A 25,278-nucleotide genomic window follows, 5' to 3' on the forward strand; every position below is an offset into this window, starting at 1 on the left:
TGTACCCCTCCCCTTTCCAGCATTAGCAAACTGGTGCTAACAGATGCTGCTATGATTTAGGACCCCTCCCCTATCCCAGACCCCCCAGGCCTCATTCACACCTCTATGCCAATGTCTGTCATCTGCCGTGCCCCCTCCCCTGCCTGGACATACAGGCCGCAGCTGGTGATCAGGGGCCCAGATCATATGTCATATCCCTGCCTTATATCAGCTCCAGGTCACCAGTGTCATAGGAATCACAGCAAATGGCCAGATCCCTATCAGCCAGCAGGGGGTCAGTGAGCGCCTCAGATCTGCACCACAGGCAGGATTAGGGGGCAACTGCCCTATGACCTCCACCTTATAGGAGTTTCCACCAGCCCCCAAATCTATACATTCTGATAGAAGGATTGAGATGTAAAATCCACTGACCTGCCCTATGTCAGCCCTGTGTGCAGTACTCTATAGCCATATTATTTATGTCATAGTTGGCGGTCTTATTTTATGTACATGGAGCTTAATGTAATCCCCAATCCTTCTCTAGCTGAGGGTTTCCACCAATAAACACCTAATATGTATGAGCACTGTAGTGATGTCACTATCTGGGTGGAGTCATGACTTCTCCGCCCATGGGATGACATCACTAACACTACCCATACATATTCAGGTATTTCTTGGACCAGTCTGCCCATGCAGTATGGCCTTCAGTCTCCTCTTCACCACTTTTGGGCCAACCCCTCTCGCCCATGTCGCTGACACTCGCCCGCAAACTGCGTTAAATAATTAGCTCCTGGAATAATCATGTAATTATAGCGGCCACAGACAACGGGCGTCTTGTATATTTCCTTTGATCCTTTCTTTATAATTTGTTCATCTGAGAACAGAACCTGATATTATCCTTCTATATACCCAAAAAGTGAGAGCGGCTGAGCTGCAATACCGAGTACAACCACTATACAATGTATGGCGCTGTGCTTGGTACATATTGAAAAGTCGGCATCACTCGCTCGAACGCTGCGGCCTCTTCAAACAGCTGATCTGAGGGGGTCCTGGTGGTCGGACCCCGCTGATCTTCAACTGATGACTGATCCAAAGGAAAACCCTTTAATGTCAGGCTCTTCCCAGACTGAAATGGCCGATAACAGAGAACAATAGATGGTTTCTAAGACAAGATCTAGAGCTTCTTTACTTCGGGGAGTCTACTTGAGGACCCCCTGAACGGAAACCTATACACATAGTCACCTGGGAAACCACACGGACCTCATTATAGTCTAAGGATTCATTCACTGACAGCAAGCAGAGCTCTTAGAAATGGTGAAGAATTGATACACCAAGGCCTGGATTTGTTAAGGCAAAAAAATATCTCAATTTGTCACTTTGGTGCCCTTGTGCCTCGCTCGTCACCTTTCCGACAGTGGGCGGAGTTATACCACAAATCTGCGCCTGGCGACCTCTTAGTAATTCCGGCGCTTTTTGCGCCCATCGGGGAGCAAATACTGTTATAAGAATTGCCAGTCTGGATAAATCCCCCCAAAGTCTATGAGAAAGTTGCAGAACCTTATCTTCGGCTTTATTGGGTCTGGGGGTCATTCTCGTCATACAGTTGTATTACATCACATTGTCTGGGCGCCCAGGAGCTTACGCTCTACAGAGATTAGACAGGGGACAATGGTAACTTTTAGCATTTATGTTGCTCAGCAGAAGAAGAGTTAAACAAGAGAGAGCCAGGATTTGGCTGGACCCCCCTCCCCTCCCAACTTCCAGATGTGCTGATCAAATAAGCTGCAGAGAGGATGGGGATTCCTACAAGGTATGTGGGGAGGGGGGGGTGTAACTGATCCTCATCTTCTGGAGGAGGGGTCTGCCGGCTCTCCCTCCCTCCACTCCACTATCCTCCAGTGCAGTGTGCAGTGCTCAGCACTAGAAGGGGAGCAGTGTAATACAGGGGGTCCCTGACTAGTCAGCACATGTGGGACGTCGCCTCGTCTGGCCCTATCGATTTAACCTCACTGTAAAGGGGGCTTATTCCTAGCCAGAGCACTCAAGAAGGGGGGCAAGGATGGCTCACTTATCCGTCAACGACCACTTGGAGGGGATCCTCTCTGACTTTGAAGGTAAGTGTAATTTGGGCGACAGCGCTGCCATGTCATTTTCATCATACATGTGTATGTGCAGATGTAGTAGAGCTGATTTTGCTTGTGCCTATTGATCATATAGAAGGGTCTGCAGTCCTAGGGAGAAGTCCGGATTATATAGTGCCAGGAGTGTGACAGACTTAACCCTGCAGTAGACGACAAACCCAGCACTGCTACATCTGAAAAACTTTACTTTGTTATATCTCTTTCTGAAAACCTCAGCACTGCTACATTAGATACATTCAGACTTTGTTAAATTAGACAAACCATGTTCTGTTGCTTCTGACAAGCTCAGCTCTGCTTTACCTGACACCCAGAGCTGGTCTTTGGGACACTTTGGTTTGATGGGTTTTGATAAACTTTGCTGTAGTTTCTGCTGTATCTGAAATACTGAGCTCTGCTACATCTGACCAATGTGGAATCAAACTGAGCTCTGCTGCATCTGACAAGATAAGTTCTAATACACTTAGCCCTGCTGTATGTGACTATCTTAGACATATCACACTTAGCTCTGCACCAGATGGCAAACTGGACTCTGCTGCATCTGACAAGATACGTTCTAATACACTTAGCCCTGCTGTATGTGACTATCTTAGACATATCACACTTGGCTCTGCAGCAGATGACAAACTGAGCTCTGCTGCATTTGCATTTGATATAATAATCTCTTTTGTATCGAACAAATACAGCGCTGGTGCAGACAAGCATAGCGCTGCAACTTCTGACATACTGAGCTCTGCTGCATCTGACCAATGTGGAATCAGACAATCGGAGCTCTGCTGCATCTGACAAGATAAATTCTGTTGTGTCTGATAAGTTTTGCCCGACGGTATATGAAGTTCTTAGACAAAACATACTAAGCTCTGCAGCATCTGGCAAACTGAGATACGCTGCATTTAATGGACTGAGCTCGTCTGTCTCTGACAAACACAGCTCTGATGCATCTGACAAGCACAGTCTTGCAATATCTGACAAACACATCTCTACTGCATCTGACAAATTAAGTGCTGGGGTGTCTGATCTTAGAGGTGACAATCTCAGCCCTGCTGCATCTAACCATCTGAGCCCTGCTGCATGTCAGAAACTTAACTGAGCTCTTTTGTCCCTGACAAACACAGCTCTACTACATCTGACAAACCTACGACCTGCTATTTCTACCCATTACTATTAAGTCCTGTCATACTCGTCTCAATGACCCTATAAATAGGATTCCCCGCTGGTCTCAATGCTGCGGTCAGGGCCTCTGGTGCCAAATATGTGACTCATTCTTCTGATTCGTCATCTGTCGCTGCTATCACCCCTTCCCCAGGTGACAGGACATGCTGAACCTTGTAGTCCTACGTACAGATCTCTCCAATAATTAAGTAATTGGTCAATATTTCAGCTTATAAGCATCTTAAAGGGTTACAAAGATTCATCCACTTGAAGACTGTTCTGGCCCCTGGAGATCTGCGGGGGCCCCACATAAAAGTATCTTAATCACCGTCTGTCTGTACCCCTCCTATTAACCCCTCGTCCTCTGCTTTACCCTCCATCCTGTTCTATCACATATGGGAGGATTTGGGACATAAGATGGAGTAATAACTGAAATGATGGAAGTGATAGTCCTTATCCAAAGCAGATAAAATCCCAAAATAATGATCCTGGTTGACTGATAAGCGATCGCCATAACATGATGTCTGTGGCAGCCTGTCACTTTCCAGCAGTGCTGCGACTACAACTCCCAGCATGCTCAGACAGTACTGTATATGGGCTAGTATGCCCACAATCAAATGTAGAACAGATCCCCAATTATAATGGCCCCCCCAATGCCCCGTGACCCTAGGTTTGCATTTGATAGCGCTAGTCATGCCTGCCAACCTGTCACTTCATTATATTTAACCTCTCGCATGCTGATACCTGATTGTGGCTCCCAGAGTGTGACACAGGGACAATGACTCTGGACTCCTGTCTGTGACCCTGCTGTCGGCATCGTGAGGGCGTCTGTCGTTCCACAACTTTCTAACAATTTGTTCTAATTTCTTACTTTTCAAGAAATTTGCACAGCTGAGGGTCTGTTACAGTGTACCTGGTGGCCATACAAAGTGCAGAGGCCCACAGGCTCACGATCAGGACCTATCGGACAGGACTCCATTCACTGACAACAAGCAGACATCTTAAAAACGGACGCTACTTGTTTATAATAGAGCCGCAGCACCGGGGAGAATGTTTGTTTGCATGTTCTCCTTCCATCCATGAATTGCGCCCACGTACCGGTTTACGTAATCTTCTGGGGCGATAATCATCTCTGTCCGTAACCCGGGGCTCATTAGATGCTTTGATCTCATTTGCATAAACAAACCATTGGAGGAAATGGCCGCCCACGCAAGAATGTAGCGTTCGCGATCAGGTGACCTGTATATAACGACCGCTATATAATAGTACATATCGTAGCCCCATATACTAATGCCAGAGACGCAGCAGTACGATCAGTGATCGCCACCTAGTGGATGGTCATTGTGGTACCAGATCCGGACCATCATGTGACGTCGTACGGGAACCATCATGGTATAATCTGAAAGGCGTCAGTGGGATCACAAGCCCCATTTATTTCATTGTAATGATGCATTGAGATTTTACATTTCCTCATTTTATTTGGGGGGGGGGGGGGGGCATTGAATGGCAAACCACAAAAAAAGGCAAAAAATTGAAAGTGGCCTCCCAGCCCTCAGGGGCCTGTTTGACGTGAAGGACCCCCCAGCACACGTATGTGCCCGGCTGTGTCCTAACACGCAGTGTGTACAAGGAGTGAGGGGATTTCACTGTCTGCCTCTTTTGTCTCCTGTCACTGTTTGTCTAAAGTTTTGCGCACCTCCCCCTCCCCCACGTTGTCTCTTTAATAAGCACAAGAGCTGGAACATTTTTGTGGCAGGAGACAACAACAGTCTCGAAGGTTTCTCCACTTGAGACCCCCATCTGTAAATACAAACATGAAAGCCGCCAAACCCCTGCCCTGCTGACCGCTCTGCCTGTCCTCACACAGGCGGTGACGGGGACACAGTTGTTTCCTGGCCATATGGGGATCATCCTCTTGGTGTCTGGTCTTCTGGGTAATGTCAGAAAGTGACGGGTAAAGGACGAGGGTCATTGTAGTTTAGGAATGGCTGCCTGAGGTGTGGGCCTGGGGAAGGGTCTCCGATCATGATAAATGACATCTGGAGGCAATTTTTGCATCCACGGGAATGAACTGTATTAACTCATCTTCGGCAGACGTGTGCAAAGTTTATCCTGTTTGGCTGGTGTATCCAGAATAATACCGCCATACAGTGCTCAAATGGTAGCTCACAGTACCAACCAACATATCCTTAAATAGTGTCCATTTAAAGCCTACCCTGTGTACAAATAATAGTTCTATATAGTGTCTAAGTAATGTTTACCTACAGTACGGTGCCCAAATTGTAACGGCATAACAATGCCAACTACCTGTGCCAGGCATTTTTGTATCACCGCACCAACCAACATATCATAATAAGCCATAGTGCCCATATAATGCCTACTACAGTGTGCAAGTAATAGTTCCAAATAATACTGCTATATAGTGCCAATGTAATAACTGTGCCATACATTGCTGTATCACAGAACCAACGTCATCACCCATCATCAAATACTGTGTCCATATAATGGCTACCATGGTGCACAAATAAGGGGCGGAAAACCGGCAGACCCCATTATAGTCTATCGGTTCAACAGATGTCCGCCAGTAACTGCTTTTTTTAAGCCGATGGGCTTTCTTTCTTTTGGGTCCCCATGTGGACCTAAATAATGGAGAGCTGAACGCTAGTGTGAACCTAGTGTAATACTACCGTACAGTACAGTGCCCACATACTAATACCATACAATACTGTATAGTAGTACCAGCCAACACAGCCATACTCCCATACTATTGCTCTAGATCCGCGCACGATCAGATTCGCCTCCAGATGTACCCCTCCCCTCCCCCGTACTGATAATCCCGCCTGTCATCTCCTGCGGGCAAACGCTCTCATCAATCTCTCTTACTCCCGAGAATTTATCCTCCATCTTTACTGCAAACACTCCAGAAATGTTTTGACAGCTCCAATACATAACAGTCGGGGCCCGGCCTGAGGTAGGAGGGCTGGCTGGTATCAGGATTTGGGGGGCAGAAGGTGGGAGGTGATAGGTCTGATAGGGGGGCTGGACTATTGGCGCAACTTGAAGGACTGGGGCCCCAATGCAAAATGTCTAACTGGGCCCCCACCAACTATTCGCCACTTATAATACTGGTCCTTCTACGGGGCTTCGTGCCCCCTCAAACAACGCAGCGTGCTGTACCCCATATACTTAGTGCCCTGAGATCCACCAAGACACTGTATCTCAGCCAGGGTATTTAGATACACGGCCAGGGCAATAAACTGAATAAAAAGCTACATTTCTGGAGCCCATAGCACAATTTGGAACGGGGGTCCCCTAACATTACATGGACGTTGCGTTCGCCCGTATACGGCAGGATGATCTGATGCCTTATTCCTTTAGGGACCGTATTTCAGATCATTCATTTTAACAGAGGGCAAAGATGAAAGGTGGCGATCTTTGCCAGGGGCGTGGCGTGGACAAAAGCGTGGGAGCCTTTTCATCCAGGCCGGACAATACATGGCTTGTGTTTGATGTAGCGAGGAATATAATGTCCTGCAGCACTTTAATACATCAAATATCCTTGTTCTGTCTCCAATGTTTACTGAACTTCATGTTTCCACCTTTCGCACAGATCTGTCGCTGACTAATTCATTTGGGAAGGGGGTGGGGGGGCGGAATAAACCATCGTGGACATATGGCTGCAATAGGTCGGTGAACAGTGACTGGGAATTTGTAAGCCTATGTAGTCTAAGGTAGATGAGATGACTTAAAGGAGCTGTAGCATTTCTTATGAGAGTCATCATTTTATATAATGTATTATATTTACTCTTAAGGGCTCTCGATTTTCTAGCGGATGTCTCCTTTAAATCCCATTGAAACGGAAATATCATTTGGTGACTTGCACTACCACTTTTTACCATTGTTAAGGCAAATAATCTCATAGACACCAATGCAACAGCGCCCCCATTCTTTTAAAGTATTGAATGCTGGCTCACTTTAAGATTGAGATGTGTTCTACCACTCTGGATATAAAATGGCAAGACACTTAATATATCTGGAGAATCTGGAACTGATTGACAGTCTATACTAGCTACGGGAATGCAAATTTTTTTGCCAAAATTTGTCCCAATTTTAGGGGTCCACTTCCATTTCAGTGAGTGCCAACTAAAATCACAAATTTTAGTGCACGTGTCATCGTTTGCACCTTTTTTGCACCAAATATTGGTTGCTGTCTTAAAGTGACAGGCCCTCGTTGACACAGTATAATGGCTTCCCCCACGTGGTCCTGTCATATATGTAACTATGGGGTCATCCATCTTCTGGATTATCTATGAGGGATGATCTCATTCTCCAAGGGAAACACTTTACAGGGTAATCATCGTAATAGTTTTTTCAGCTCCTCCGATTCTCGGTTATGAAAACAGTTAAAATTGTCATTTTTTTACATTGTTCAATTTCCTTTACAGTTTGTTGAAGTTGTTCTCGTCTTTCTGGCTTCAGGCAAAACCTGTCAGCGCGGAGAGCAGAGAGAGCGCAGGACGGACTGCAACATAAAACAGACCATGTCTGTAAGGCGATGGCTGCGGGCAACGAGCGGTTAAACCTGTGCCCCTCCACCTGTCACTCACCTCTCTGGCTGTATACATCTATATTATATATACGCTCTGTAAGACCGATCCCTGATTTTATCTACAGATCTTCTTCAGGGTCCCTGCCCTTCTTCTCTGTATATCTGTCTAGGATCCATCTCCACCTCTGTGTAGGACCTCTGCCCATCTCTGTCTGCCTGAACTTCTTTAGCTACCTGCTCATGATCCATGCCATTCCTTACTGACCTGTCCATACTCTTCCCTGACACTTTGTGCTGGATCCTCTAGATTCTAGTAGATGTCATCTAGAGTCTACATGAAAGAATCCCTGATCTCCTACAGTCCTATGAAAAAGTTTGGGCACCCCTATTAATCTTAATCATTTTTTGTTCTAAATATTTTGGTGTTTGCAACAGCCATTTCAGTTTGATATATCTAATAACTGATGGACACAGTTATATTTCAGGATTGAAATGAGGTTTATTGTACTAATAGAAAATGTGCAATATGCATTAAACCAAAATTTGACCGGTGCAAAAGTATGGGCACCCTTATCATTTTATTGATTTGAATACTCCTAACTACTTTTTACTCACTTACTGAAGCACAAAATTGGTTTTGTAACCTCAGTGAGCTTTGAACTTCATAGCCAGATGTATCCAATCATAAGAAAAGGTATTTAAGGTGGCCAATTGCAAGTTGATCTCCTATTTGAATCTCCTCTGAAGAGTGGCATCATGGGCTACTCAAAACAACTCTCAAATGATCTGAAAACAAAGATTGTTCAACATAGTTGTTCAGGGGAAGGATACAAAAAGTTGTCTCAGAGATTTAACCTGTCAGTTTCCACTGTGAGGAACATAGTAAGGAAATGGAAGACCACAGGGACAGTTCTTGTTAAGCCCAGAAGTGGCAGGCCAAGAAAAATATCAGAAAGGCAGAGAAGAAGAATGGTGAGAACAGTCAAGGACAATCCACAGACCACCTCCAAAGAGCTGCAGCATCATCTTGCTGCAGATGGTGTCACTGTGCATCGGTCAGCAATACAGCGCACTTTGTACAAATAGAAGCTGTATGGGAGAGTGATGAGAAAGAAGCCGTTTCTGCACGTACGCCACAAATAGAGTTGCCTGAGGTATGAAAAAGCACATTTGGACAAGGCAGCTTCATTTTGGAAACAAAAATTGAGTTGTTTGGCTATAAAAAAAGGCGTTATGCATGGCGTCCAAAAAGAAACAGCATTCCAAGAAAAACACATGCTACCCACTGTAAAATTTGGTGGAGGTTCCATCATGCTTTGGGGCTGTGTGGCCAATGCCGGCATCGGGAATCTTGTTAAAGTTGAGAGTCGCATGGATTCCACTCAGTATCAGCAGATTCTTGAGAATAATGTTCAAGAATCAGTGACGAAGTTGAAGTTACGCCGGGGATGGATATTTCAGCAAGACAATGATCCAAAACACCGCTCCAAATCCTCAGGCATTCATGCAGAGGAACAATTACAATGTTCTGGAATGGCCATCCCAGTCCCCAGACCTGAATATCATTGAACATCTGTGGGATGATTTGAAGCGGGCTGTCCATGCTCGGCGACCATCTAACTTAACTGAACTTGAATTGTTTGTCCAAAATACCTTTATCCAGGATCCAGGAACTGATTAAAAGCTACAGGAAGCGACTAGAGGCTGTTATCTTTGCAAAAGGAGGATCTACTAAATATTAATGTCACTTTTCTGTTGAGGTGCCCATACTTTTGCACCGGTCAAATTTTGGTTTAATGCATATTGCACATTTTCTGTTAGCACAATAAACCTCATTTCAATCCTGAAATATTACTGTGTCCATCAGTTATTAGATATATCAAACTGAAATGGCTGTTATAAACACCAAAATATTTAGAACTAAAAATGATTAAGATTAATAGGGGTGCCCAAACTTTTTCATAGGACTGTATAACCTGCCCATTGTTGCTCAGGATCTCTGCCCTCTTCTACCTAACTTTCCAGAATCCATGCACTTCTCTGTCCTTGTCTGTCCAGAAGCCCTGCACTTCTTTATCTAGGTCTTCTGGATCTCTGTCCTTCTCTACCTACAGTAGCTGTTTAGAATAACTTTCTCTTCTCTACCTTGTTTCTCAGTATACTGCCCTTCTGTAACTTTGGTATCTGTCTAGAATCCCTCCTCCTCTCCATCTAGTCCTCTGGATCCCTCTCCTTCTGTGCCCGTTCAAAACAAGCTGCTTTTCTCTATCTAGCTTCTCTTTATTCCAGCTCTTTGCCTACAGTAGCTGCTCTTCTCTGGCTAGCTTCTCTGAATCCCTGCTCATCTCTACATACCGTACATAGATGTCCAGAATCCTTGCTCTTCTCTACATACATAGATGTCCAGAATCCCTGCCCTTCTCCTCGTACATAGATGTCCAGAATCCCTGCCCTTCTCTACATACATAGATGTCCAGAATCCCTGCCCTTCTCTACATACACAGATGTCCAGAATCCCTGCCCTTCTCTACATACATAGATGTCCAGAATCCCTGCCCTTCTCCTCGTACATAGATGTCCAGAATCCCTGCCCTTCTCCTCGTACATAGATGTCCAGAATCCCTGCCCTTCTCTACATACATAGATGTCCAGACTCCCTGCCCTTCTCTACATACATAGATGTCCAGAATCCTTGCTCTTCTCTACATACATAGATATCCAGAATCCGTGCCCTTCTCCTCGTACATAGATGTCCAGACTCCCTGCTCTTCTCTACCTACCTGCCCTAGATCACCCTCCTTTTTTGTTTTCCTGCTATGGTTTCCTGCCATTCTCTGCCTGCCCGTCCAGAATCTATGTTCTTCTCTTCCTACCAGCCAACAGCTATTGCCCTTTCCTACATAGTGATCCAGAATCCCTGCCCTTCTATACCTGCCTGTATCACCTCATCTACCAAATACCAGTACTAAATTCATATCCATCCTGATCCCTGTCCATTATCCTTGTCTATATCTGCTACCATTTGGATCTCTACCTTTACCTACCACCTAGTCAGGACCATTGCCTTTGTCCAGTAACCCCAACCCAGATCTTCTGCTCTATAAACAGCTCAGGATCTCTACTCCAGATATGTCCACAAGTGAAGACAGATGTCCACCACCAAGCCTTCCTGGTCAGTGTTGGCAGCACCATGTTGGTCAAAACCTAGATTATTGTAGAATTCCTTATAATCTAGAATTAGAGATTAGCGGGGAATCTTCCAATATTCCAGCAGGATCATCTTTGAGGAATATAAAGTGGTGGGAGATCAAAGACTGGAGATGCTCAGGACTCAAGATGTCCTTGAAAGACTTCAGTGACACAAGACTTCCCATAATCCCATTTTGCTGTATCATGCACCCTAAAATGAAACGGCCCTAATAAGGATGTGAAGAAAACCCTCATCCTCCTTGTAAGAACCTGGATCTGTCTACAAGGGGGTGAACATTCCTTGGAGGTGACATGCTGCTGAGTGAGGGGAATCATTGGGCACACGTTTCCTCCAGCACATGATCTTACTTGTCTCCTGCCTATTAGGACCTGTTTTATGGCTGTGATAATACTGAATTGATTAGGGTGGAGGATGGGACTTTTCCCTCCCAACTTTTTCATGCTCAATTCATAGGAGGAATGTTGGCAAAAGCAACACAATTTAACCAGTTGTCTCCCAGTGCCAAACATTACACGGTTACTATAACAGAACGGGAGATAGAGGCGGCTCCCGATCCCAAACCATAATGGTCTCACTAATCTTATAGTTATGGGGTCACAGTAGTAGCTGCTTTATGGTTGCTCACTTGATCAATATTGGATGAAATGGGCTGAAGATGTTCCGAAGCAGGTCGGGGTACCCTGACTCTTTCCTGAAAGCGGAAGGGAGAAATCATTGGGCATATTCGATTTTTAGCATGTTCTATGTAACCACTGGAGATATGTCCCTTCGAGAAGAGTCTTACAGTCACTTGTTCCCATAGAACCGTGCATGTAGGTTAATGGGGGAGTCGAGAAGAACAGCAGTTGCCTAAATGATTGTATTAACCAATGTCCTTGGTAGATATAGGCAGGAGGTCTTCTGCCAGCCCAAATATCCCACCTATATCTTGTATCTCTCCAATATTACCACCCATATCCAATACCGATCCTATAGCAATGGATAGAATCTTTCTTGGTCCTTGAAGGTCTTTTTGCTCCATTTTCAATGGACAGGGGTAGAAAGGATTGGATATTGCTAGTGAAATAGAAATGGAGTCCATATAGGAGAATATGAAAAGGAAATTTCCAGTTATCCTATATTCTTTATTAGTATAGAGCCTGGACTATGATGCAAAGCATTGAGGCTGCCATAGACGTCAATGATCTCTGTGTGTCTTTATCCTTCTCTTCGAGGAGACTTCGAGGAGATCCTGCTGGCCTAGGGAGTAGGAGGGAGTATAGGCAATGTCCAGTAGAAAAAGGAGGCAAATTATTTATTTTACGGAAGGAGGGGTAGCTGCCTATAGGTGGCACTAGAGTTTGTTTCATCCTCCAATATGGATGGTGAAACATCTAGAGGTGGCTCCACCAATCCATTAGGTGACACCTCTAGTTCTGGAATCTTCTTATGTGGTAGAGGAGCCTTGGGCCTCCAAAGTCCCAGTACTATGTGTGAAGACCGAATGATATCTATGGCCAGGGTCTATCCTACAGGGCAGTGGGGATTGTGGACAACCCTAAGCCCTATGTATCGGCCACCCTACTTGCCCGAAATTCTTCAGCACTTGCAAAACTACAACTCCCAGCATGCCCTGACTGTTCTGTAGCTGTAGAGCCACAGATGAATATGAAGTGTCCTCTTTCTCCCTACAATTCACTGGTGATAAGCCAGGGTCATGAAGGGTCAGCCAGGAAACATGGCCTCCAGGCGTAAACCAGAAAGCCTGAGCGGTCCCTTGTAATTCTGCGCCCTCCCCCCATGAGCGAACAATGTTTTATTCAGACTCGTAATGACTTTGTAAACTAAGTGACGAAGTTTGAAGTGGATAATGAATTGGGGATTATTAGAATTACCTTCATTAGACGCCCACCCTAGGGGTGTATCCATGGACTCCATAAGGACAAGCATTTGGTGGTAGGCTTTTAGTGCTAGTTGCGTATCTGTGCTATCTCAGTTCTGTCTCTCTAATATGTGTGTCAGCACACACTGCTCTTTCCTTATATTCTCTGACAATAAGCAGAAATGATGGAAACGGGGAGGATTTGATGTACGCATCATGGAGAAAGACGGTTGCTTAACTTCAATCAGATATGACTTAAATGCCTCAGCATGCTATCTCGGTTTGTTGACAACATGGCGTCAGGGATGGTCATGCCGCATTTGAGTTTTGAATTATTTTTTTTGCCCTCAGGAAAAAGCAGTATTTAGTCACAAGACAGTACATGGAGTACCTACAAATAGATCAAAGACTGTCGACATCCTGAGCCTCCCTCCTGGGTTTCTTACAATATGGCAAGATGTCAGATCCAACAGCTGGAAGTTCACAAAGACAACAGATGTGTCTCCCCTAGTATCCAAGTGATAGGCAAAAGACTAAATACTCATCGTGCTGCGTAGGCAGCTGCCTAGGGTCCTGTGGGTAGAAGTGTATACTACTGGTATGGTCTATTGATATTCTTATGGCTTGTCCTACCCACATCACTGGGGACCATGATAGGGCACTAAGATTTTCAGTGTATGAGCCCATCTATGGCATCCTTGGACTGGATATCAGTAAAAGGGCTCAAAAATTGTTACCCTTCTTAAACTGACTTAAAGGGATTCTACCATTAAACTACTTTTTTTTTCTAATTACCACGTCAGAATAGCCTTAAGAAAGGCTATTCGTCTCCTACCTTTAGACGTGTTCGCCGCCGCGCCGTTCCGTAGAAATACCGGTTTTAACCGGTATGCAAATGAGCTCTCCGCAGCAATGAGGGCGGGCCCTAGCGCTGAAAGGCCGATGAGCACATCCCCATTGCTGCCCAGAGCTCTTTCCTGCGCCGCCTCCTTCTTCTGCAGCAACTTCTATACAGGAGCATAAAGAGGCCACCCCAAAATGGCCGCCGGCCAATACAGGAGCCGGCCGGCGGCCATTTTGGGGTAGCCGCTCTATGCTCCTGTATAGAACTACAAGAGCAAGAGAAGCCAGAAGAGGCGGAGTTGCTACAGAAGAAGGAGGCAGCGCAGGAAAGAGCTCTCGGGCAGCAATGGGGATGCGCTCATCGGCCTTTCAGCGCTGGGGCCCGCCTTCATTGCTGCGGAGAGCTCATTTGCATACCGGTTAAAACCGGTATTTCTACGGAACGGCGCGGCGGAGACCATGTCTAAAGGTAGGAGACGAATAGCCTTTCTTAAGGCTATTCCGACGTGGTAATTAGAAAAAAAAGTAGTTTAATGGTAGAATCCCTTTAAAGGGAGTGTCACCGGAAACCAGTATCTGAATCCAGATAGATAGGTTAGGGTCTCCTGAATTAAACCGTGTTTTCCCCTTGTGAATCGCTGCCCGCGTTGCTGAGATATCGCTGTTTTCTCTATATGCAGATGAGCTCTTTGCAGCAATGGCGGCGCCCTTGAGCTCCTTTGCATATTGACAAAACCGTGATATCTCAGCAAGGGGAAACCAGCGCCTGATTCAGGTGACACTAACCTATCTGTCTGTGGTCTGGGTTGATATGCTGGTTCTGGTGACTCTATCCCTTTAAGAGAAATCTTATTAATACTGCGGGCTGAGATATGGATATGTATGATTATGATTTACTACTAGAGATGAGCGAACAGTGTTCTATCGAACACATGTTCGATCGGATATCAGGGTGTTCGCCATGTTCGAATCGAATCGAACACCACGTGGTAAAGTGCGCCAAAATTCGATTCCCCTCCCACCTTCCCTGGCGCCTTTTTTGCACCAATAACAGCGCAGGGGAGGTGGGACAGGAACTACGACACTGGGGGCATTGAAAAAAATTGGAAAAAGTCATTGGCTGCCGAAATCAGGTGACCTCCATTTTAGACGAATAGTGGATTTCAAATCCGGGTCATATGAGAATGTGAACTTTGTGACTATGAGACAGGGATAGCTGTACAGGCAGGGATAGCTAGGGATAACCTTTATTTAGGGGGGAATGTTATTAAAAATAACTTTTTGGGGCTCTATCGGGTGTGTAATTGTGATTTTTGTGAGATAAACTTTTTCCCATAGGGATGCATTGGCCAGCGCTGATTGGCCGAATTCCGTACTCTGGCCAATCAGTGCTGGCCAATGCATTCTATTAGCTTGATGAAGCAGAGTGTGCACAAGGGTTCAAGCGCACCCTCGGCTCTGATGTAGCAGAGCCGAGGCTGCACAAGGGTTCAAGCGCACCCTCGGCTCTGATGTAGGAGAGCTGAGGGTGCACTTGAACCCTTGTGCACCCTCAGCTCTGCTACATCAGAGCCGAGGGTGCGCTTGAACCCTTGTGCACACTCTGCTTCATCAAGCTAATAGAATGCATTGGCCAGCGCTGATTGGCCGAATTCCGTACTCTGGCCAATCAGCACTGGCTAATGCATTGTATTGGCTTGATGAAGCAGTGCTGAATGTGTGTGCTTAGCACACACATTCAGCTCTACTTCATCGGGCTAATAGAATGCATTGGCCAATCAGCGCTGGCCAATGCATTCTATTAGCGTGAACTGAGTTTGCACAGGGGTTCTAGTGCACCCTCGGCTCTGCTACATCAGATTGCTACATCTGATGTAGCAGTGCCGAGTGTGCATCAGATGTGTAGTTGAGCAAAACTGACTCAGCACTGCTAAGTCTGCATTCGCATAGGAATGCATTGGCCAGCCTTCGGCCAATCAGCGCTGGCTCTGCCAGAGGAGGCGGAGTCTAAGGTCGGACCTGAATGGAGACTGGTGTGGAGCAATCTTAGACTCCGCCTCCTCCAGCAGAGCCAGCGCTGATTGGCCGAATTCCGTACTCTGGCCAATCAGCACTGGCTAATGCATTGTATTGGCTTGATGAAGCAGTGCTGAATGTGTGTGCTTAGCACACACATTCAGCTCTACTTCATCGGGCTAATAGAATGCATTGGCCAATCAGCGCTGGCCAATGCATTCTATTAGCGTGAACTGAGTTTGCACAGGGGTTCTAGTGCACCCTCGGCTCTGCTACATCAGATTGCTACATCTGATGTAGCAGTGCCGAGTGTGCATCAGATGTGTAGTTGAGCAAAACTGACTCAGCACTGCTAAGTCTGCATTCGCATAGGAATGCATTGGCCAGCCTTCGGCCAATCAGCGCTGGCTCTGCCGGAGGAGGCGGAGTCTAAGGTCGGACCTGAATGGAGACTGGTGTGGAGCTATCTTAGACTCCGCCTCCTCCAGCAGAGCCAGCGCTGATTGGTCGAGTTCCGTACTCTGGCCAATCAGCACTGGCCAATGCATTTCTATGGGGAAAAGTTAGCTTGCGAAAATCGCAAACTGACAGGGATTTCCATGAAATAAAGTGACTTTTATGCCCCCAGACATGCTTCCCCTGCTGTCCCAGTGTCATTCCAGGGTGTTGGTATCATTTCCTGGGGTGTCATAGTGGACTTGGTGACCCTCCAGACACGAATTTGGGTTTCCCCCTTAACGAGTTTATGTTCCCCATAGACTATAATGGGGTTCGAAACCCATTCGAACACTCGAACAGTGAGCGGCTGTTCGAATCGAATTTCGAACCTCGAACATTTTAGTGTTCGCTCATCTCTATTTACTACTTCTCTGCTGTCTGCACAATAACAAAACTGCTGAACAGTTGTATGTCTTGTTGCTATGGATACACTGCCTAACAACAACAGCAATTATAATTTTCAATCGTGTTGCCAGGTAGCACGTCCCTAGCAACCAGGACTGCTTGACACTTCTCAGACTCTTTTCTTTCTCACTTAGCTTTATTAATTAGATTTTTACTAAAAACTAATATATGGAGGTTGGGCGATATTGTGTTTATTGGCGGGTGTTATTGTCTCATACATCCTGCCCTAGGACTTTCAGGTCATAAATCGTCCCCATAAACCACTTCTAAAAATAAGTCGAGTAGGGAGAACATCAGACAATCGCTCCAGTGATGTCATCAGCCTGACATGTCTGAACATCTGGCGAAAATGACAGCTGCTCTATGTGTCAATCCGTCAGATGGCGATCACTAAGGAAAATATTTATAAGGCCATGGTCACCGGTTACTGGCATGGGTAGGGTTAAAGGGGTATTTCCATCTTGGACATTCGTGGTATAGCCACAAGAGATATGTCGGACCTACCTCCGGGACTTACACAGGTAAGATGGTTGTCACATCAAGGTGGAGATCTACTATGGGAGTTGTAAGGGCAGGGGTGAACCTGCCCCTTTCGCCGCCCGAGGCGAACTACAGAAAGCCGCCCCTCCCCCCCCGGGAGGAGGGGGCGGAGCAGAGGGGCGTGGCGGAGCGAAGGGGGTGTGGCGGAGTGAAGGGGGCAGGGCTTAGTGCCGTTCGCAGGCAGAGAGCAGGCACGGAGAGGACCTGCTCTCTGCCTGAGCGTGAGGGGAGGCTGCTGGAGCAGCGCTGCTCCAGTGGCCTCCCCAAACCACCGCTCGGTGCTAAGCCAGTCTAGGACAGCTTGCCCTGGACTGGCTTAAGTAAGCAAAAATGCCGTCCTCCCTGAGGCCCTGGCATAGCGCCGCCTGAAGCGGTCGCTTCAGGTCGCCTCATGGGAGGTGCGGCGCTATGTAAGGGTATGTATGGGTCCTAGAGGAAGGACCAACATCTGTCAGATATTTATGTGAATATGCTATATATGTCCAAGTTGGGAATACTCTTTCAATATGTATGGGCGCTTCCTGACTGCCCCTGATGTCTGCTGTCAAGGCACAATATATTGGATTCCAACATGGCCAATCTTCTTACTTTTCCAGGAGACGGCCACATTATCAGCTATTGACCATGGTTACGAGGAGGTCACGGCAAAGATGTGCAGCTGACACGTGAATCCTGTGTTTAAGGATAGCCATAGACATTTTCCGAAAAACCCCAATCCTGTGGCATAACTTGAACCCCTTTCTACCTTATTCCATTTGGAATGGTGGTAGGACTTTTGGAGACCTCTCAGGGTCCAGGACCTGGTACCAATTGCTCGCCTTCACATCCTATGGTGGTAAGATCTGGCTTGACCTAAGTAATCTGAGGTACATTGGTTGGAGACACCTGACAATCCCACAGGATAGACAGTGGTTGTTAGGCAGTATATCCATAGTAAGCAGTTAGTCGGCAGTAGATCCTGCTTGGCAACCTTAGCTCCACCTCATCCCCACATCAGCCGGCATTAGTAATCAGATTTTTAGAGATTTTGGACTTTATTATTAAACTGTGGACAACATGGAGAGAAAACTCCTTACAGGATTATAGGGAAACCTCAGATGCTTCATACGCTGTAAAGACATCACACATGAAGGAACATGATCTAGACGCAGCTCTTGTGCGTGAACCGTTCCGGAGACAGGTCGTGCGTTACATTGTAATTAGGGTCATCCGATGCGTACAATAGCATCGTGGAGGAAGGTTCCTGCTAATCTCTTGTAATTCGGTGACTTTACAAGACTTTTAATGTGTCAGGAGATTAGGACTCTCAGCAGTGAGAAGACAATTCCCCTCCCCATCCTCCGCACCGAATGTACAGACATGCGTTACACTTTTTCTTGATGTCCATAGAGACCTGTGGGACCACAAGCTACTGCTTGCAGGTACAGGTCCGTCAGCTTATTCTTATTCTTCTTATTCTTATGGTAGAGTTGGAAGGGACCTCAAGGGCCATCGGGTCCAACCCCCTGCGAGTGCAGGTTTTCCTAAATCATCCCAGCATATGTTTATCCAGTTTCCGTTTGAAGATTTCCAGCTATACAGTCTGTTCAAGAGTTAACCTTCTACCTTTAAAGCCACCAGTCTAGTGCGACCCAAAAACAGCAACGTCAACCTAAAAATGACATCAAACCACCGTGCAATGTATCTAAGACTTTCACATGCCCAAAGGGCCCTGTGCCATGTTGCAGAAACAGCTGGCCATCCAAAGTCCTTTCCACTGATTTTGAAGGATTACACAGCCCTGTCTTAGACACCCCCTGTCATGGTGCAAACAGGCCCAAGGAAATTAGGGCATGGTGGGAGTGTTTGCAGCAGCTTTATGGTGTCAGTTGACCGTATGCACCTTAATAGGACCTTAGGGCCAGGAGTTGATCGATCGGCCCCTCACCACATGTCTCTCAGTTCTGTAGAGATGGTGACTGCTCAGAGAGTGCAGCGGAGGGAGGTTGGGGGAAGGGAGGGGGAGATACAGGTAAATATCCAGGTGTAATCTGATGCTGGACAGGGGAAAACTGCACAGAAGAATGTTCAGCTTCCTTCATAATTACTTTCTACTGTAACCCCTTCACTGCTGGATCTGAGCCTGGAAGACTTCTAGAACATGTCGAAATCTTAGTGTCTCCTTCAGAAGATATGGGCACAGTGCTTAAAATGGCCTAGGTGTGAAGGTTGTTATATCGGGTGCAGAATCCAGAATATGTATGGGTACTTTTAACCTAAAACTTGAAGCCAAAGTTTACAAGAGTTGGGGCCATGGACCACTCAGTACTGGACAATATAATGGATGCTGGTGCTGTACGTCCATTTTCTATATGACTATTGCGGTCTATCAAGGACTTCCATTAACTTGAAAGGTTCAAAGTTCCCCAACAGAATGGAAATTATTCCTTAGGCGCTCCAATTGATTGCTTCTCCTCAATGGCCAACCAATATGTTGCCAATCCATAGCATTTTGGATATCTCAGATGCCAAGAAGTCAAGTCCACTCATGGTCCACGTCTGCTGAGGCTGAATGGGCAGATATGGATTCATATACAGTAGATTGTATATCTATTACAACTTCAGTGTTACTCAATCTTGCAGTATCTGCCCATCTTGGACCAAACCAGTATGTTGCCAGTCCATAGCGGTTAGGATATCTCAGATGCCCATAACTTCTCAATATTTCTTCCATTGCGGGTTCACTTCTGGTAAGCCTGAATGGACAGATATGGATCCCTATAAGTTGTGTATCTACTTACGCCATATTACTTGACCTTGCAAGTCAGATGCCAATCTAAACTCAGGTTTGGCGAGAACCGTCCGGGGCTCCACTCCGTCCAGGGTCTCTATCCTGGATATCGTCTTACTGTCCGTTTTAGATTATCCACACATAAAAGGGTAAATATAAGAATGACGGACTCTCTCCAGCGTAGGCATGCTTGGCATATTTGAAATGGTGCCTTTCGCTGAGGTTCATGGGTGTTGCAGGCCAGGACGGAGCTCTTCTCTCAAGGGGTCACTGACTTGCGAAAGTCAACGCTTTGGGGCAGGATTAAGAGGGATTTGGGACTGGTGCCATTGCCTTGACCTGATGACATTCAAACTAGAAAAGAAGTCCGATTCAGGAGATGGCACTGACCGTGGTGGGATCAATAGAAGGTGCAACAGTCCCTTTCCATATCACAGTCTTTCGTTACCAAGCCAGCAATGTGTTACCATGAACATGGAGCCACCTACCTACTTACCATACAGTATCCTCAATATTGATGTGCATGGTGATCTGAATCCACACATGGTCTTCATGACATCACCGCACCCGACAGAAACCAGAATAGGACATGTCATCACAAACTCTCAGTAGTGCAGCCTCAGGCGTCAGACCTTCACATGTTTAATGTGTAAGATCTGAGTTATTTGTTTCCAGAAATTTCCGGTCCATTCCTTTGCCCAGATCCTCCTGATCAGACACTGAGAAAAGCCAAGTTCTTGTGTCTAATAAGCAAAGAAGAGAACGTGATGTGAATTATATCTTTGAGTAAAAGTCCAGGCCTCGACCATGACATATTTTTGGATATCAGACCTACCTAAACTGTGTGCTTAGCTTCCAAGGTGTCAATTTAACCACAACTTGCGTAGTCCAAAATCAGAATCTTTTTGGCTGACTCTTCTAGTCTAGCATTCTTCTTTAATAGACTCGACTTCTTTGGTGACCAAGCCACCATGTGACTTTTATAGTGGGTGACTACTAGTGATCTAGTGAGGTTATGTAGGCCCTACTAGTGAAGGTATGTATGCCCTTGGTAACTACTACATTGCCTACCACAGACTTGTTGTAGGACCCTCAAACACCAGAATATGAAATAGCACCCATGAAGTGGTCATTTTTGAAAGGTCTTGTGGACTTCACTGCTTGGATTCAAGGTGTCAATTTAAAATGTTCCATCATTGGGTGTATATTGGAGATATGGAATAGGAACATTCTTCCTGCAGCTTCATCAGATTATAGTAGGTGCTGGTGCAGGGAGAATGGCTACGGAAGAATAGTGGTACGGGATCAGACGTTGGCCAGTGTGGCCGCCTCTTTGGTTGCTACCTGGACTTGACACTTGCCTGAATAACCATGAAGTCCAGTGCCCAGGTATATGTCAAAAACAAAGCTGCCTTCAGTAACTTTCACTGACATTGAACCACTTTCCCCTCCGTCTCTTCATCACCCCACTCATCTCCTGGTTCCTCTTATGAATGTCCCTGGCAACCATTGTTGGGACAGAATGGGAAGAAGATGTTATCGAGGGGTTTTAGCAGCAGACTCTCCATGGCTGGCTTCCCATGTTGAACAGAGGGATTGTATTCGGCCTGGCTCTTCTCTCTGCCCTGCTGCAAAACTGGAATGACTGTCCGATAACATCTCCTGGCTGTCTCTCTGGGACTGAAGGCACGTCTCTCAGGCTTTTGATGGAGCTGTCTCAGAACAGTCGCGGGATGAAGTCTGTATCTCAGCTGCAGCTATAATTGGTTTTCTTTCTAGTTTGTCATCTGTTCTGTAATCATCGCTCTCTGATCTTCACTGTTCCCTGTAAATCGTCACATTCCCCTTACTGTTACATAAAGCCGTATTAACCCCGCAGAGACACAAAGCTTGGTCGTGTTCCTACAAATGACTTAGAGTGACCATAAATCCATACACCACGGTGATGGGAAACGTACAGGTCGCATGAGAAACTGTTCTTGGAAGTTCTTCATCGAAGTTTTCAAAAGGTCATAAATGTTCCTTTCTCATCTTGTATTTTCCACGATGGTGGAGATTGTGTCTTGCCATCTTCATGTCTATGCTTGATCCAACTGTCCTGGAAACCGGTCATATACCTATGGTGTGTACGGCCCTCTTTAGGCCTTGTCAAGTCAAGCTCCCAATCGACATTACTGGCCTTCTCTTAAAGGACAGTGGTCTCCATAAGTCACCAGGGCCTGGTTACAACTGCACCTTCTGCACCTCGTAGAGTTACACCTTGGGGGACAGCAAAAGTAAACAATGTGCTGATGGCGATATAGCATTAGTCAATGTGTCATGGTGATCCCACGAAGGTCAGGTCAGAATCCGGGCTATGTCATGTAACCACATGCGGGGATTGCAAGTGCCTGTATGGAAGTAATATGGAGGCTCCCTACATAAACGGTGCAGGTATGCCACATGACGTTCATTAATTTCCCGTCAGCACTGAAAGGGTGTGACACTGGTTGTGTTTTCCCTAGAGGTAAATTAAATGTAATTTATTTTAATACAAATGTAGACAAATCTGATTGATATTGCAGAATGAAGTGACGAAATATCTTCTGCCAAGCCTTTCTCTTTCCATGTATGCTGGCAGCAAAGACATAATCCAGTTTTAATTTGATCACTTTTATTTTATCTTACATTCTGTTTTATTTACACTGGCTAGAAACCACCGTTCTAGTCAGGTAGCCAAGGCCCTATCAACAAGATTGATTCCTTACCTGCTGGGACAAGGAGGCATGACACAAGCTCCACCATCTCCAGCTCTATGCATCCTTCAATAGCTGCCGAACCACTGATTCCAGGGCAGTTGGAATTTTTTCTCTAGCCCCTACCGTTCCCAAGTAATCGCTGTTGTTATTTTTACCTCTCTACTGTCAGGTGGGCAGTCCTGGGCTGGAGCAGAAAGATAGGTACCACCCACTTGCCAGTAGAGAGCATAAATATGCTGAAGCTATCAGAAGTGTTTGCCTGGGAACTGTGGTGACTAGAGAAAAAATTCCAACTGTGTCAGAATCGGAGGAATGGCGACTTAAAGGGTGCAAAGAGTTAGAATTGGTAGAGGTGGCCAAAGGTCCTCTTTAAATGAGGCCTTACTGCTGCATTTATCCAAGTTTCGTCCATTTCTGGACTCCTTCTAGAAGAGCAGAGGCTTCTTGTAGATTGCCCAGGCTAGGAGAGTGGCCAGAGTCAGTAAATGTTTCCTTGGATGATTGATGGTCGGCACTTTGTACCTCTCCAGGGCTGAACAGCTGACTGACATTGTTGGGTGCCTCAATCTCCTTATCTCCTAGCCTCAAACTCTTATTTCAAGTGCATAACCTCTGTTATCTAATCTACCCCATCTCCGCTATCACAGGTTATCCCCCTCACAATGGCCTCATCAAAGGAAGACAATGTCCCATTTCCACCATATATAAACTTTTTATTCCAATGTAATTGCCAAACACAAGTCTCACCTACAGAGGATCCTTCACCTTGTGTCAATACAATGAGGACGCCTAGCCATGCATACATTGCCTTTCTTTTTTGAAGTCGCTTCAAGGTATGGATTGGATTAACAGCTGTGCAAGTATGGACAATATATAGACAAGGAGCATGCAGAACTTTGGAAATCCTCAGCCGTAATTCTACTTTAACTGTCTACTTGCTGCTATAGGAATGGCCTCTAAGAAACAGATGCCTTTGAAATGAGATATCCTAACATTTGGAAAAAATGTCATCCAGGCCTATCTAGAGACGGAAAGAAATCCCATTGGCAATCATTTGAGAGATTAAAGGGATTGTCCATAACCGGAGGCGTACCATGAAGCTACTGGGCCCCAATGCAAGATCTGTATTGGGGCCTCTTCAGGGTCCAGAGCTCAGTAATGACTTCTACCTATGCCCCTGTCCATGACCTTTCCCATTTCAGGTAGTACTTGTAATCAGATTTTTCTAAAAAAAAAACCAAAACCATATATGAATATAGAAAATCTGATTACTAGTGCAGTCTGAGATGATGTCATCCACTCTTGGAAAAAGACAAACATTTTAAGAAATTATACTGTTATCCAACACACTCTATCAAACAATGATGAGAAATTGTTCCAGTCGTAGTCATTTGAAAGCTTAAAGGGACTGTCCATAACATTCCCCATCTCAGGTAATACTAGTAATCAGATTTCCCTAACATATGTATATTCATATGAAGAATCACTTTAATCTTTAAGACAAAAAAACAGGAAAATTTAGAAAAATCTGATTACTAGTAATGTCCAAGATGATGTCATTCACTCCAGGGAAAAGACTGAAATTTTCAGAAACGATCCAGTTCTTAGGCATTTCTGACCTGAGACAACCGACACGCTGTACCAAATGATGAAGAGAAATTGTCCCATTCATAGCCATTTGGAAGCTTAAAGGAACTGTCCATAACATTCCCCATCACAGGTAGTACTAGTACCAGATTTCCCTAAAAAGATGATATATGCATATGAAGAATCCCTTTAATCAAGCAGCAGAACGTTTAGAACAATCTAATGACTAGTGTCTGAGACGATATGTCATCCATGCCTGGGAAATAGCTCAAGTGTTCAGAAATGATCCTCTTCTTAGTCATTTACGAAGTTAAAGAGGACCTGACACAACTGACACGCCGTATCAAGTGACGATTCACGAAGAGAAATGATCCCGTTCATAGCCACATAGGGGCATAGTCCTATAGGGGCTGTCCAAGAAATTCGCCATCTTAGACGACACTAGTAATCAGATTTCTCTAAAAGATATATATTTATATGGTCAATCTCTTTAACCCTTGCAAAAGACTAAATATAGGAAAATTGTGAACATTCGGATGACTAGTACTGCCCGAGATGATGTCATCCTGGGAAATCACTGTTGTTCTCAGATCTGATCCCGTACTGAAGGAAGACCTGACACATCTGACATGTTTATGATAATAACGTAATAATAATGATGGGGTCAGCTTTTCTCCCATCTCTGCGCTGACGTTCCTCTGTTATTCTTCTTGAATATGTATAAATAATTGGGCGTTACCGTTCCCCTTGTCAAATGGGCGTGACCTGAGGATATTAAGTTGTCCCGTGAAATGTCAGGGGCCCGAAGACATGAAATGTCACCAATAATATACCTTTCAGTATAGCGTGTCATTACAATGTCAGCGGACATCCACAGACAAGAGTTTATGGGTGTCTAGGGAGGTTTTATAGCGTCCTGATTACCTCTGGTATCCTAGACAGGGTCTCCTTCCCCCTCCCGTCTTGCGGCCTCCTCCATGTGTGACCTCTA

The 25,278-nt window shown here is 45.6% G+C and overlaps 1 protein-coding gene across 1 annotated transcript in view; it reads left to right on the forward strand.

Moving 5' to 3' along the window:
- The first annotated feature begins 1,955 nt into the window (after positions 1–1,955).
- The window catches only part of SEPTIN12 (septin 12), a 69,374-nt gene continuing 46,051 nt past the window's right edge, over positions 1,956–25,278 (forward strand). Inside the window, exon 1 of the mRNA XM_075285399.1 lies at positions 1,956–2,093. Within this exon, the coding sequence (XP_075141500.1) occupies positions 2,039–2,093 (55 nt within the window). The 5' untranslated portion in view covers positions 1,956–2,038. The remainder of the gene's footprint in view (positions 2,094–25,278) is intronic.

This window comes from Leptodactylus fuscus, chromosome 8 (genome assembly GCF_031893055.1).
Source record: "Leptodactylus fuscus isolate aLepFus1 chromosome 8, aLepFus1.hap2, whole genome shotgun sequence".
NCBI lineage: Eukaryota > Metazoa > Chordata > Amphibia > Anura > Leptodactylidae > Leptodactylus > Leptodactylus fuscus.